Below are 16,580 nucleotides of genomic sequence, written 5' to 3'. Positions count from 1 at the left end.
CAACAAGATTATAAAGGAGGGAAAGGGACCCACATGTGCAGAAATATTTTTCATAGCCCTTTTTGTAGTGGCAAGAAACTGGAAACTGAGTGGATTCCCATCAGTTGGAGAATAGCTGACTAAGCTATGATAAATGAGTGTAAGGAAATATTATTGTTCTATCAGATATGATCAGCAGGATGATTTCAGAGAGGCCTGGAGAGACTTAATGAACTGATGCGAACAATGAACAGAACTAGGAGATCATTGTACATGGCAACAATAAGATTATATGAAGATCAATTCTGATGGACAATGAGATGATTGTGGCCAGTTCCAATGATTTTGTGATGAAGTGAGCCATCTAGACCTAGCGAGAGGATTGTGAGAACTTAGGGTAGATTACAACATAACATTTTCACTCTTTTTGTTGTTGTTTGCTTGCATGTTGTTTTCTTTCTCATTTTTCCCCTTTTGCAGCATGATAATTTATAAATATCTATATTAAATTTAATATATATCTTTAATGTATTTAATATATATCAGATTACTTAACATCTAGGGGAGGAGATGGGGGAAGTGAGGGAATTTGGAATATAAGGTTTTTGCAAGGGCCAGTATTAAAAAATCATCCATACATATGTCTTGAAAATAAAAAAGCTTTAATAAAATATTTAAAAAAATAAAATTTTTGAATTTGTAGGTCTACGAAATGCTATAGATCTGTATTTACCATGATTTCACCAAAACATTTGCTCAAATGTCTTGCCATTCTTGTCTCATAGTAGACATGTTGGACAGGTAAAAAAAAAAAAATCAGACTCTTAAATAGAAGACAAAGAATATGATTACATAATAGTTTGTATAAAAAATCTTGGCAACTTCATGAAACACAAACTTGATATAAGACAACTTTCTATCAATAAGTGATATGGCAGCCACAGAGAACTAATGTAATCATAGACTATACATTAAGAGAGGGATAATGCCAATCTCTACTGGGCAGCAATATGGCTCAATGATTAAAATAGTGAGTTTAGAGCCAGGAAGACCTGAGTTCAAATCCAGTTTCTGTGACCCTGGACAAGTCACTTAATCCTATTTGCTTCAGTTTTCTCATCTATAAAATGATCTGGAGATGGAAATGACAAACTCCTTCAATAGCTTTGCCATGAGAAACCCAGATGAAGAGTTGGACATAGTGGAAATGACTGACCAATAATAACAGTGTCAACAAGTCTGTGCCATTTCCTTAGGATATTTGAACTATTACCATCAGTCTTGAATAATACAGTGCAGGGACTGCATTGATAACCTAGAGAAAATTCAAAGAGGACAAGAATGATGAAGGACTATGGCAGATGAGAATCTATTAAGGAAACCAGGGAGAATTAATCTAGAAGAGACAAGATTCAGAGGAAACATGATCATTTGCTTCTATTATTTGAAACACTCTCATAGGAAAGAGGATCACCCAAAGGAGAAGCAATTGGAAGAGATTGCAAAGGAACAAATTTAGGTTTGAAGACAGGAATTACTAGGTAACAATGACAGAAATCTTCCAAATATAAGAGGTTGCCTTGGAAAATGATGAGTTTCTTTTCACTGAGTTTCCTAAGTAAAAGTAAAAGTAAAAGTCTACAATTTTTTTTCAGAAATTTCTTATAATGAATACAAGCAAGGAAAAGTAATTCTCCCAATGGCTGCATACATATATTATGTGTATACATACACATACATATACATATATATATGTGTGTGTGTATATATGTATATGTATATGTATATGTGTATATATATATATATATGTGTATATATATATGTATGTGTGTATATATATGTATATGTATATATATGTGTGTATGTGTATATATATATGTGTGTGTATATATGTATATCTATATATAGATAGATAGATAGATATAGATATATACATGTCTCATTGTATACCCTAAATTCACCACCTCTTTGTATGAATATCAAGTTGCATCACTGGAACATCTCCATAGATCATAAAACTTAAGCCTGAAGGCCCCCAAAGGCAAACAAATTTAAGTCCTTAATTTTACAAGTAAGAAGAGTGAGGTTTAAAGAGGCACCACCTTGTGATTTGGGGAGATTGGTAAATCAGGTAGCTTGGAGTAGATATATTCCTTATTCCTGATGTACACAGACAAGCACATTCCCACATGTCCTTTGTTTTTCTTCCTCAATTGTAATTTTATGAATCTATTTCGTAAGTAATTTTATCTCCATCAACTTTGAGCAGTCCTTTTTCTATCACTGAACATTTTAGACAGCCTACTGGAAGAACCTGGAAGGTCTGTGATTCGCCCAGCACTACTCAGCCATGCTGGATCATGTATCGGAGACAGAATTCCAACCCCAACCTTCCTGACTTAAAAGAAAATTTGCTAAGCACAGAACTGAACTCCTCTTCTTTGGGTGACTTACAGTTACAATGTCAATCATGATTAATGTCTATTTGTGGCAGAGGTGCTGGGTTAATAGCAAGGAAAAATCTACTTTTTGATGGTTTATTCTAGACATTAATTTGGTTCAGGAAATGAGCTGTAGTGCACCTGTGTGAAGATTCACTTTCCTACTACAATCATATCTCACTCATGGCTTGGAACTAGCCAAATGTTTAAAAAGTCTAAAAAAAGTTTAAAAGTTTAAAAGATTATCTTGAGTTAGCTACAATTTCAAAAGCACTGTGTGTGTATATATACACACACACACACACACATTTATATATAATTTTATATATATGGGGGTGTATGCATATAGTCTCAACAATCAATAACATTCATTAAGCACCTACTATATGAAAGACACCAGATTTATACAAAGACATAAGCGAGACAGTTATGGCCTTCCAAAAGTTTGTTTTAATATAGTGAAACAAATTTACAGAAAATGAAAGGTGGGCCCTTTCATTGCAGGCTTCTTTAAATACAAGGGAGACTTCCTTTTCTGATTTCCTGATATAGGCAATGGCACTTAAATTGAATCCATGGAGGAAGTTAGCCAAGATATTATTATTCTCATTTTATTGTTGAAAAAACAAAGCAAACCTGAGACATAGATGGGTTTAATGATTTCCCCAAAGTCCCACAGAGCTAGTGAATGGCAGAGGCCAAACTTGGATTTTGCTACACTATTATTCCCATTGTACCAATCATGGCTGCCAATTCATGCAATCTAGAAGAGTTTACGATGCTAGGAATAGCTTGCCAGCTCCTGGCAAGGAACTCCTGACTCCATGTCGGAGTTCCCCATTCTGTCTTCTATTCTGGAGATATTTCCCTTCTTCATGCTGCATCCTGGTTTTATTTACTATTCCACCCAATTCCTACATACTTCAGGAGACCTTTCTAACTCCCCAGCTCATGCTCAGCCTTCCCTCTGAGGTTACCTGCCTTTTGCACTATAAAGATCTTGTATATACATAGTTATTTCCTTTTTTATTATAGCTTTTTATTTACAAGATATATGCATGAGGAATTTTTCAGCATTGACAATTGCAAATCCTTTTGTTCCAACTTTTCCCTTCTTCCTCCCCACCCTTTCCCCCAGATGGCAAGTTGACCAACACATGTTACATATGTTAAAGTATAAGTTAAATACAATATATGTATACATATCCAAACAGTTATTTCTCTGTACAAAAAGAATCGGACTTTGAAAAATTTGCCTGTGAAGGAAATCAAAAATGCAGGCGGACAAAAATAGAGGGATTGGGAGTTCTTACATAGTTCTTTCTAAGCCATCCCTCAATTAGATTGTGAGCTCCTTGTGCATAGACATGGTACATTTGCCTTTCTTTGTACTCCTATCTCTTAGTATAATGCCTGGAACTTAATAAATTATTTAATAAATGCCTTTAAGTGATCATTTAATTACCAGAATGGATCATAGACTCAACCTAGATTTCAGTCTTATCAATCAGCATTTATTAAGTATCTATTGTGTGCCAGACACTATGCTGGATTCTGGGAAGATTAAGACAAATGTGAAATAAAACTTAACCCTCTAAGAGTGGAGTTCTGACCATTCCTTTGTGTGAATGACTTTGAACAAAAGGGGGTGACTTTTGTCATCTGTCAACTGGAGAAATAGTGTCTCTATCCCCGTCCTCATCGGTACTTATGAATAAGAATGTAAGCATTTTATGAACATTAAAGGGATTATAAGGCTCTTTGACAGCAGATGTAATTGGTTGGATTAACTTTGATTTTGATAATTTCTATGTGTTTTAAGCTTTGAGGGCTGGAAATTTGAGGAGAGAGAAAGAGAGAGAGAGAGAGAGAGAGAGAGAGAGAGAGAGAGAGAGAGAGAGAGAGAGAGAGAGAGAGAGAGAGAATATATGTATTGATATGACTCATAATGGATTTGTCCATCAAGCATACTTATATTCAAGATTGTCATCCAGTCTCTATTTGAAACTTGCAAGACCAATGGCACATTGAGTTCCCCTCATTTAATTTCCTATTTCCCAGGAGGACAGTAGGCAGTAAGTCATTGATACCATTCGTCTCGCCCACTTAGTATCACCAGGCTTTGGAAAACACACATAAACACACATGCGTGCGTGCCATTTATCAAATAGTGAGTAAACAAGCATTATAAAATGGAAATATTTAGGGAGATATCTTATTTCAGCATTTCACATATATTTATGGACTCTATCTCTAGTAGTACAAGCACTGAATTAATTATCACTGGGAACTATTCATTATTTATATATGTTCTAATTAGGATGAATGAGCATGTTGTCACTGAAAGACAAGAAGTGAAAATTGGGCAGTTCTGCTCCCTCTGAATGGGGCCTTCAGAATATTGCTGGCAACCCAGCTTGTTGGAAGTTTAATGTCAATGCCTGTCATTATGTAATCTCTAGTTCATCGCATGCCTGATTTAGCATAATAGCGATTCATTATAATAATAACGGCACTTTACATATATTAACTCATTTGATCTTCACAAATCCCCAGTGAGGTAGATCTGATTATTATCCCCATTTTAAAGATGAGAAAGCCAAGGCTAATAAAAATTAAGTGACTTGCCCAGAATCATACAGTTGGCAGGTAGGTGAGATTTCCAGGTCTGGAGTCAGAAAGACTCATCTTCCTAAATTCAATTCTGGCTTCAGACACTTGCTAGCTAGATGACCCTGGGCAAGTCACTTAACTCTGTTCCCCTCAGTTTATTCATCTGTAAAATGACCTGGAGAAGGAAATGGTGAAGGTGAAATGGAGAAGGAAACACTTTGGAATCTTTGTCAAGAAAACTCCAATTGGGGTGACTGAAACAACTGAACGACAACATACAATTAATAAGTCTATGAACCCAGGGTTTGATTCTCAGCTCTAGCTACTGTCCCACCTAGATGGCCCATTATGATGAGGAACTGATAAATTGTTCCAAATATAGTAAGGAAAACCAAAGATCTCTTTCTTGACAACAAAGTAACCACTAATGGCAAAGTTAGTTATTTAACAGTAACAGAATATAATTTTGTGTATTGCTATTTTGTTGTAAGGTATATATTAGCCACCATTATATTCCCTGTAGACCACAGATAGATAAAAATAGGAGAAGTCAAAGAAATAAGAATTTATATAGTGTGTGATATGAGGCTACATTGCAACAAGTAGTTTTTATAAACATCTCATTTGATCTTCACAAAAAGCACAGCAAAGTAAGTGCAGTTATTAACCCCATTTTACAGATGAGGAAAATGAAGCAAACAGAAGTTATACAAATGGTAAGTATCTAAGGCTAAGCTTGCCTTATATCTTCCTGACTCCAGGTCCAGTGCTCTTATCTACTGCACTGTTGCTGTTACTGAATTGTTTCAACTGTATCTATTCATGACCTCATTTGCCTTGGTAAGAATACTGAGATGGGTTTGCTGTTTTCTTCCTCATCCCATTTTACAGATGAGAAACTGAGGTTAGGTACTTTCCACTGTCGGAGTAACCCTCAAATATCTTGAAATAAGATCATGTAAAGTAACATTGCCTTATATTCAGAAGATTACTGGAAATAATTAGGAAGTGGGATAAATCTGAAATCATGTCCTCTGACTCTAAAGAAACAGTTAAGTCATGTTCCTAGAGTCCCACTTGTAGGAAGTGTCTGAGGCCACATTTGAACTCAGGAAGATGAGTTTTTCTGATTCCAAGTCCAGTGATCTATCTACTGCATGACTCAACTGACTAAATACCTTGGACAGTTACCCTGTAAGATTTTTGTCAGCCCTGTGATTTTATCCTAGATATAATAGTGAGGTATTGAAGCTTCAAGGGAGAAACATGGCCCAAATTATGCTTTAGAAGTTACTACTACTTTTCCATAGAAAAGAAAATTTAACTACAACTCAACTCCAGACCTCCCTCCTTGCTTGCAAATATTCATTTGAGATGGTACTTGACTTGAAATGACTTGAGACACTTGTCCAAGGACACAAGATGCTATTTCTTAGGGACAAGACTTGAACTCATGTGTTCTTTCTTAAGCCCCTTCTAGTTCAAGTTGACCTTATGAACTCCTTTCTTTAGAGTCAGAGGACATGATTTCAGATTTATCCCACTTCCTAATTATTTCCAGTAATCTTCTGAATATAAGGCAATGTTACTTTACATGATCTTATTTCACGATATTTGAGGGTTACTCCGACAGTGGAAAGTACCTAATTTCTGATTTGCCTGCATGTTGCTGCTATCTATCCATTTACACTGGAATAATTTGGTTGATCTGTGATTTTTAATGGCATAAATACTCACTTGCAAAATGGGGCTTTTGAAACAGAAACTGCCATGGCCTCCTGAACAGAATGTAGGATTTGGTACTAGGAAGAAAATGTCCCAGAGACTCTTGTTGATTGTCTTTCTCCATCTCCTCTCACAACAGGGGAAACAGCCACTTGGCCCAAGTTGATCCATAACATGACTCTCCCTTCTTGTCTCCTTTCCTTTCTGTCCTTTCAGATCCTGCAATCGTCAATGGTGTGTACTGGTCGGAGTCCTTAAACAAAGTGTTTGTAGATAATTTTGACCGAGACCCTTCTCTGATATGGCAGTATTTTGGAAGTGCAAAAGGATTCTTTAGACAGTATCCAGGTGAGTAATCAAATGTAAGAAAATTAGACTATGAGCCAGACAGCATCAATGCTCTAAGGTCATCATCTTTGTCCCCCACCTCCTTAGATTTTTGTACCAATAGCTTCTTATCCTGCTGTCTGACTATGGCAGCCTTGGATTCGTGCAAGCCATCAATCAACTGATATTGAATAAGTTCCTACTGTGTGCAAGGAACCAGGGAGATGGATACATTAAAATGATACAATCTCTCTACTTAGAAAACTTTGATTCAATTTAAAATTTAATAGCAAAAGACCACAAATTCCAGCAGGTCCTGTTGGGTTTGCCCGGAAGAAGTCCAGGGGAAAATACAGAACTTCACCATGATTCTCCACCAGGAACACTCATCATCTAGAAATTGACCACAGGAAATGGAAGTTTTGTCTAGATTATTTCATAAAATCCACCCTTAGGACCAAGAGATCATAGGTTCATGGATGCAGATCTGAAAGGGACGTTAAAAGAACAATCCCTCATTATCTTTATTATGCCACAGAAATATTAATGCTTAATATTAATACCTTAGTAACTCTAGGGTGCTTTTTCATTTATTATTTCCCACAACAACCTTGGTAAATAGGTGCTGTTATTCTCCCCATTTTACAGATGAGGTAACACGACTCATCCAGAGTTACTCAGCTAATTTCAGAAATAACATTTAAAGCTAGGTTTTAATAAGGCAAACATAGCAATCTATGCCTTGCTGCAGACAAAATATGTTCACCACTGGAATAATATCCATGTGCTCAAAGCTTTCTAAGTACCTGCAACTGTCCCCTTAAATTCCAGCTTCCCCCAGCCTCCCTTTTTTTCCTCCTCCTAAAATTGAGAATGTTGCTGCTGATGATGGAGAAATATCCCTTGAGCAATGATGAAGGCCTTCAGGTCAGCATAATAGCTGTCTATTATACTTATGTCTCCTTCTATATCCCTTTCTTTATTGGTTTTCTTTTCTTATTTTGCTTGACTCCTTTTGTTAACAAGAAGATGTGTTAGCTTGCAGTTTTAGTTCAAGCTTAGCTTTTGTCACTTATTTGCTTGGAAAGCCATATGACTTCTCCAGCCTCATTTTCATTCTTAGCAAACCCATTTTGCAACTGAGAAACTGAGGCTCATGGAGAGGAAGTCAGGATTTGAACCCATTTCCAAATATAGCTTTCTTTCTATTGTACATGCCTCTGACACTTACAGTGTGATCTGTACTGGTAGAAGGCCCCTGCCCCAATGAATTCAGGAGTCCTTGAAGAACCGGAGGCAGGGAAGTAGCAGGAGATTGTTTATAAGAGACTAGGGTGACTCCTGTTTTTGCAGTAGAAATCCAGGGCTTGCCCAGCCTCAGTATACCCTCTATTGAATTGTTGATTGGTTCCTTGGATGCAAACCATCTTGGAGGCAGTCTTCTAAACCCAGGATCGATATGGATAGATACTCCCATCCTGAATTGTTGGCTCCTAAAGATAAGAGCCTGAAAAAAATCCATTTCTCATCTGATCTTCAGCAGCTTTTGGGAAAGAGCCACTGACTGCAACAAACCTGATCCAAAAATGCCGGCAGCACAACTCACCCAAATGGACCGTATTTGTCAGAGAATCTGCCCAGTTTCCCTCTGCCAAGCAGGTGCGGCCTTCGGGGCTTTCCTGAGCTGCTGCTTGTCTGTGGTGGCAGGGAGATTTCGTTCTGGCTTTGTTAGAATTTTAATTAAAACGGGAAGTTTTAATTTTACTTACAAGTTGTAAGAACGTGACTTCAGGCTACAATTTACTTGGCATTCCAGCTGTAGAAATCCTCTAAAAGAAGTAAAAGGAAGAGAAAGCCCCATATAATCTTAGAGCAATTAAGGGGAATCATTTATGTTTTCCTTAAATAAAAGCAATCACCTGCTACCTCGGTGCAGTAAGCTAAATGTACGTTTCCTGTGGTCAGGCCCCTCAGTGGTATTGTTGGCCAGGGCACCCATCCTGGAAAGCATCCCTTTCTGACAGCTTCATGGCAGGTTCCCCTGACCATCCCATAATCCCTCTGCTCTCTAGCCACACCCCACACAGCCCATCTCAAGGTTTCCAAATGTTAAAGAATAAACAGTTGACTTCAATCAACTTGACAGGAAGCACCCGGCTAAAAGTATTGTGGTCTAGCATTGTGATCTGTTAAAGGCAGAGGAAGATAAAAAGAGTTGAGCACAGATGCTGCTGAAATTGTGGCAGAATTTGGAAGAAAACATGTGGGAAAACCAAGGAAAATTTTAGCCTTGGAGTGGGATTCAGCAATGGTAGGAAGGAGGATAATCCCAGGCCCGATCTGTCCTAGCTGGATGTGCCAGCAGAAGCTCTGGTTACTGGAACTTCAGAAAGGCAGGAACAAAAACCCTCATAGAAGATGAAACTTTTTACTGGTGAGACTTTTCACTGGAGCCTACTGGCGTGTGAAGGAGACTTGCATTTGAAGTGAGAGGATCTGGATTTGAATCCCTGCTTTATCATTCTACTCTGTGAGAAGTGATATGGCTTAAGAGATCCGGCCTAGGTTTGTAGCATGGGTGGGAATCCTGCCTCAGACCATTATTAGATGTGTGACTAAGCACATCACTTAAATTCTCAGAGCTCTAGTGACCTCATCTCTAAAGGAGAAAATAATAGCTGTAAGCTATTACTGTTATGATGAAGGACATGTGAAATAACCCATGGAAAGCACTTGGAAAACCTTAGAGTAGTGATATCAAATTCAAAGAGAAGTGGTCATTAAACCATGCTGCCAGCTGTAGATTGACTAGGAAAACTGGCACATTGATATTACCTTTTATTCTATTTTTATTATTTTTATTCTCTTTCATATCCCTACCCACAATTAAGAAACCTTAAAGATTTCCTTAAAAGTCAAGTTGTGAGAAAAAAAAAAAAAAAACAAAAAAAAAACAAAAAAACAAAAACAAAAACAAACAAACAAACAAACAAAAACACATAGATTTCTGGCCCTAATGAAAATTTTTTAAAATCTCAAAAAATTAAGTTAAAAAAAAGAGAAAGATAAGAGAGAGAATGAGAGAATGCTTTGATCTGTATTGGTTCCTTCTCTTGGGATGAAGAGGACTTTTTGTCAGAGTAGTCATGGTTGATTTTACTACTGAGAATATTAAAATCGTTTGCAGCAAGTCATCCCAGAACATTGTTATTTTGTATACAGTATATTTCATTTTCCTTGAGTTCTTTTTTTCTCTCTCTAAGAGCATCCTGCTCATCATTTCCCATAAATAATAATATGATGGAATAATGACGGAATACATATAACACTTAATTGATCCATTGTCCAAGTGATAGGAATTTCCTCCATTTCCTTAGACTATTTTTGACAAGCCAATTGAGCTTAAGTGACATACCCAGTTGGTAAAAGTCAAGTGAGTGAATCTGGCTTTGAACTCAGATCCTCCTGACTCCAGGGCTAGTGCTCTAACTACTGTACCATCTTGCTGTCCCATTTAACCCATTATTAAAGCAAGTTGTTTGTCTTCTCTGGGCCTCAGTTTCCTCATCTGTAATATGTTTATACTATGTGACCTGTAAGGTTCCTCCTAGATTTGATTTGATGAGACTATTATCATCTTGGGCTGGTCATTCAGTTTCTTCAGCTGTAACCTGAGGGCAAAGGGCTTCATAACTTCTGAGTCTTCTTCCAGGCTGGCCTATATCTTATTTAGAAAAAAAAATAAGTGTGCCACTGGAATTTGGGTACCATCTTGAAATTTATCGTGGTCCTTTCAGTTCATGTTGCAAAAGGCTTCTGTCATCACTTCCACACAAATAGTGACTGCTTTCCTCTCTGCTGATGTTACTAAGGTGTTAGGATTGTTACTAGGTGCTAAATCGGTACTTAACAATTTTCTAGCTCAGAGTTCACACCTTTAAAGGAGTTCAAACCTTTAAAGGAGTTTATACCTTTAAAGGAGCTTGCTCATTGGTTTTGTAAGGAGTTCCCACAAGCCCATTCTCTGGGAGGATATAAGGAGCCAACATTGAGTGGGGGAGTCAGTCTGTATTGGGTCAAGGAGAAGACTTTCCAGGAGAACTTCAGGGAAGTTTGGGAAGATTCAGAGCAAGGATTCAGTAGATTTGCAAGTCCAACAGATTCACAAGTCTAAAGGAAAAGCCTGCTCATGGACTTCCAGGAGATTCACATCTAGGATTGAATTCTGGGAAACCCATAATCCCACACTCTTGGAGGCAGAGTCTGATTCATTCGCACGGCTACCTTCATGCTGGCTGGAGGCTTTGGATTCAGGGGGAGCTAGAGACTGAAGCTGGCTGGAGACATTTTGACAGGAAAAGATTCAAGACTTTGAAGGACACAATTCAGAACTTGGAGGGAAGATTTGGAAAGAGACAGTAAAGGACTTTAACTCCTGGCTGCATTTTGGGATTATTAAACTGGAACTAAAACTAAGACTGGCTCCAGAAGCTCCCTAAGAGATCTGCCCCCAGAGAATGATCATAATTTAGACACAACAGAACATCACACTAAGGGATACCTGTACAACCCCCAGTAAAGAAAGTGCTGATTCTGGTACCTTTTCACTCTGAAAGGTGGGGGATTCTCTTGTGATTATAGAATCTGAGAACTGGAAGAGACTTTAGACCCCAAGATTTACTTATATTTCATTGGAGAGGAAAATGAATCAGTCAATCAATGGGCATTCATTAAGCAGTCTGAGCCAGACACTGTGCTAAGTACAGTGAATAAAAAAAAATCAAAATGATCCCTACCTTTAAAGAGCTTACATTTTAATCAGGGATATAACATGTAAGTCACTAGGTGCATACAAGATAGATTCTGAATGTAACAAAGAATGGAGGAACCTGTAGGACAACTAGGATAAAAGCATGGTGATGGGAAACAAAGTGTGCTTGATGGACTTTAATTATTACCTTAATTTTTTAAAGCATTTCCAGAATCAGTGTATACCCCCACATACATACACACATTTCCCACTGCCTAACATCCTTACATATAGTAGATAATTATAATTTTTTTCTTAAATCAATAAGTATCAACCTACATGAAAAATTAGATTCAGGGATAAACATAATATAAATTCTATGGTAGACACAATTATAGACCATTGGCCTTTTGGTCTTGCTGGCAACTTGCCTGTTTCTGAGTTTGTCCTTTTTCAGTAGTCCCAGAGCAAGTCATTTTCAGAACTTAAACTTGAAATTGAGGTTCTGCCATCAGGTTTTGCTAATGAACTTTCAGTTGCCAAATGGGTGTTCCAGAAATGTTGAGAAAACATTGGAGGATCCTAGTAAAATTATTTTCTTCCATCATCCTTTGTATGATGTGCATACATTACAAGAAAGGAGAAAGTTAGCTAAGAGTCATCAGTAGCAAGAAAGGTGATAATCTAGAAGCCAAGAGACTCCTTAGCATTGAAACCCTATAAAAGCCACTTTGATTTTGATGAATCAAGGCCATATCCCAAATTCAGTCACCATTTGTATTCATGTTGTCACCCAGCTTCCTTCCTGGCTCACTCTCAGTGACAGACCGGTGGTGACTGATGGCCGAGTTACGCTCCTCTGCCCACTCAACAGGTCAAGCCCCAGGAAAATGATTTCCCCAAACTCCAGTCCATCATTTTCATAGTGTCTCTGTTGTAACTTATTCATTTATAATCGAGCATATTCTTTCAAGAGGTTGATAAAAGAAAGGACGGACAAGTGAAGGTGAAGATTTTCATGGAGGATAAAACAGGCAGCTTTAGGGAAAGTGAAGAAATGCCCTATTCTTTCCTAGCTGAATGGAAGCCTGTAGAATTGTATCTTCAAGATAGGTTAGTCCTAACCTTCCTACAATATGGCACCCTTTAGAGAAATATATGGGTCATGAGCCATTGGGTATTTTTAGGGATTATGAACTCTCTGAGCACAGGCCCTGTGCCTTACTCAAACGTGTATACCCCCACATACATACACACATTTCCCACTGCCTAACACCCTTACGTATAGTAGATAATTATAATTTTTTCTTAAATCAATAAGTATCAACCTACATGAAAAATTAGATTCAGGGATAAACATACTATAAAATCTATGGTAGACACAATTATAGACCATTGGCCTTTTGGTCTTGCTGACAACTTGCCTGTTTCTGAGTTTGTCCTATTTGTCTTAACTATCATGTAGCAGCCAGATTTGGCAGCTCACAGAATATCTAAAACTGCACATCTGCATTCGTCTCCCTCCAGAGTTTATTGCATAGTCTATAAATCATGTGCATAAATAATACAACAAACAATGTGTCCATCATCTCCCATCACTATACAAATCCAGGATAGGTTGTATTGGGAAAATATAGGTATTAAGAGAATTTCTTTGGAGTCAAGACTGGACTCATTGCTATTTACCCATCATTTTGCTTTTCGTTAAGTTTTCTTCTTCATCCTCTGCATGGAGTGGATAGCGTCAAAGTGACTGAGAAATGACTTACCTAAGATCTTCTGTAAACAAATGAGTGATATCAAAATGTCCACATGGCTGTAGCCATTGTTATTATTCATAATTATTCCCAGCTTATCTTATTTTTTCTGATTTCCTAATTTTATTTTATTATCCCTTGTAAATTGACAAATGAACTGAGAATCTTAGAAACTCAGAATTAACAAGGACTATAGAGACCATCTGGCCCATTTAGTATAGTGCTGATCACAGTGATTGATCTTCTCCATCAACAGCTACCTGCTCTAAAACATGCTCCAAAAGTGGAATCCAAACCTTGTTGGCAACCCGTTGGGGACCAAAAATCCCTCTAATGCCTTTAGGCCCCTCAATCTATGTTTGATCAGTTTTCATTATTAGAAAACTCTTGATATTGCATCTAAATCTGAATCTGTGCCACTTCTACTCAGTGTTGCTTCTTCCCACTCCTGGAGCTAAACCTAAGAAGTCTAAATCCTATCTGTAAGCCCAATTTTGAAATATTGGAAGGCGACAATTGTGTTTCTTTAAATCTGCTCTTTCTCCAACTTCCATAGATAAAAACCTCAACTCTTTAGGCTGCCATAAAGAAAGGGTTGACAATCTGAACTTGCAATCCACTAAAGCTCCTAGTTCTTTGCTGGATTAATTGTTGCTGAATTTCATCTTATTTTCTTGAAGATGATTTTTTGAACCAAAGTGTAAAACTTTGCACTGCTCATTATTGCACTTAATCATTAATTTCATCCCGACTTTCTAGCCTGTTAAGATTGTTTTGAAACTTGAGTCTGTCACAGGTTAGCTGTCTTTCCCAGCTTGCTTAACTGCTTTTTTGTCAGTATACTATCTACATTTTTGACCATGTAATTGATGGAAATATTAATTATACACAATAGGGTCAAGTACAAATGCTTGGACATTCTCTGGAGATATCCTACCAAGTAGACATTATGAAGTCATAACTCTAAGTCTGGCCACATAGGCCACCTACTTTATCCTTCCATTTAGAACTCAAGAAACCGAGGCCCAGGAATATTTAGTCACTTGCCTTTGATTACACAGGTATCAGGAGAGATTTGAACCCAGGTCCTCTGACTTCAGAATTATTTCACTGTTCCAAATTAATGCATTAAAGATTACTCTCTTTGATCATTTTAGTGGCTCCAGAGTTTCCTTAATTCTAATATTTTCTGCCTCACATCACTGTAGCTTTCTTACCATTATCACAGAGAAGATTTTGTCCATTGGTCTATGTCAATCTAATTTAATGATATCTAAAATGTTTCCTTGATTTCAATCGACTGTTAGTGACCCAATTAAAAAAGGAAACAGGTCCATTTGGTCAGACTGGTTTTGATCTTTATGGTTACCAAATTACATAACCTCTTCCTAACATACAAAGGTGAGCAAATAACAAATCAAATGAGCAACGTGACCCAGCATACAACAAGAGGATTAGACTGAAAGGCAGACAAAACAAATTGTGCCATTGAAAAGTGAGAATAGAGGGGAGTAGTAAAGGGGACACATGAGAACATGATGATTCCTTTGTGCACTGTCTATAGTTGGATGTTATCCATTTATATCAGCTTCAAGCACTCTGTGGCAGCCGGTGGACATAGTAGAAAAAGCACTGAATTGGGGTTCACCAAGATCTGAGCTTTAACCTCACTTTGGACATGTACTAGCTGTATAATACTGCTCAAGTCATTCATTTCATTGTTCCTCAATTTATTCGCCAGTAAAATGAGAGAATCGATATTTTTAAAGTTTTTCTAGCATTAAATCTATGATCTTATGAAAGAAGGCAGCTGAATCCTTAAAAATAACGTTAAGTAAGAGGTGAAAATAGGTTACTCAAGTTAGTGAGGACTTTGAAAATCGTTTGAGCAAAAAAGAAAACAAATGTGATTACAAGTATTCATTCTCTATTTAATTCAATATGTATTTATTAATCATTTACTATGTACAAAGTGCTGAAAAGATAGGGACTGAACCTTGAATATCCTTAATATGGGAAGCTTCCAGGTAGGGGAAATCCATCCACTAATGTAGAAAAATATATTTTCTGTCACCTTTAGTCCTAAAGTATTGGGGAGGGTCACAGGCCAATATATCAGAGATGGAGCCTGAATCTAAATCTTTTGGAAATCAAGGTCAGCTCTTTGTTCACTGGACAATCTGCCTCTCCACAAAGACAAAAGTCAAACAGATCTACCCTCAAGGAACTTAAAGTTTGGGGGTATGAGGTCATCAATAACTGGGGGATCCAGGAATAGCCTCTTGAATAAAAGAGCACCTCAGATGACTATTGAAAGGAGGGACCAACAATTGCATGAGGCAAAAGTGAGGTGGAATAACATTTTCTTTGAGGGATATCAGGGATGAGGAACAATTTAAGCAAAAACAAAGAGGTCTTTCTAGAAAAAGAAAACCGGATTATTCAAAAAATGTACAAATTATTAAAAATATATTTTATCATGTGAACAAAGATCCTATTTCTTTTAAACCTGAAGGATTTTATCTTTCTGGGACAAGCACATACCTTATTACTGCCCCTAAATAAAAAAAAAAGTGAGTTTTGTCATTACTGTTATTTCTATTTTACAGATGAACAAACTGAGGGGAGAGGAGGCTTAAATCAGTTGCTTATGATCATAAAGCTAGGAAGTACTCTTTTTAGATCTTTCACCTTGGCCTTCAGCCTCCTCGCCTCCACATCTGGGGTCTTATTTTTTAATCCTAGTTTCCTCTCAATTTTGCATTCAGTAGCCCTTTACCATCACTTTCTCACTTATCTCCAGTTGTCAAAGAGTTCCAATATATGAGTTTTCAGATTTTTTATATCCTTTTGCTTTTAATTTCTTTGAGCTACCTCCCTTCTCTATGTAAAGCTGTATGTGTCACTCTAACATCAATAGTCAATAAAATGTAATGATAAAGAAAAGATCAAATTAGAAATCATTCTCTCCCCTGTTTTAATGTTCAG

At 37.2% G+C, this 16,580-nt stretch overlaps 1 protein-coding gene across 3 annotated transcripts in view; it reads left to right on the top strand.

Annotated features, from left to right (window-relative positions):
- Window positions 1-16,580, top strand: part of CACNA2D3 (calcium voltage-gated channel auxiliary subunit alpha2delta 3) — a 1,031,774-nt gene that overhangs the window by 451,228 nt on the left and 563,966 nt on the right. For all 3 annotated transcript variants that reach the window (XM_074284452.1, XM_074284451.1, XM_074284453.1), the window contains exon 6: window positions 6,975-7,106. In XM_074284452.1, the coding sequence (XP_074140553.1) occupies window positions 6,975-7,106 (132 nt within the window). The remainder of the gene's footprint in view (window positions 1-6,974; window positions 7,107-16,580) is intronic.

This window comes from Sminthopsis crassicaudata, chromosome 1 (genome assembly GCF_048593235.1).
Source record: "Sminthopsis crassicaudata isolate SCR6 chromosome 1, ASM4859323v1, whole genome shotgun sequence".
Lineage (NCBI taxonomy): Eukaryota > Metazoa > Chordata > Mammalia > Dasyuromorphia > Dasyuridae > Sminthopsis > Sminthopsis crassicaudata.
The sequence above is the reverse complement of the archived record's forward strand: the minus strand, read 5'-3'. Positions and strand labels throughout refer to the sequence as shown.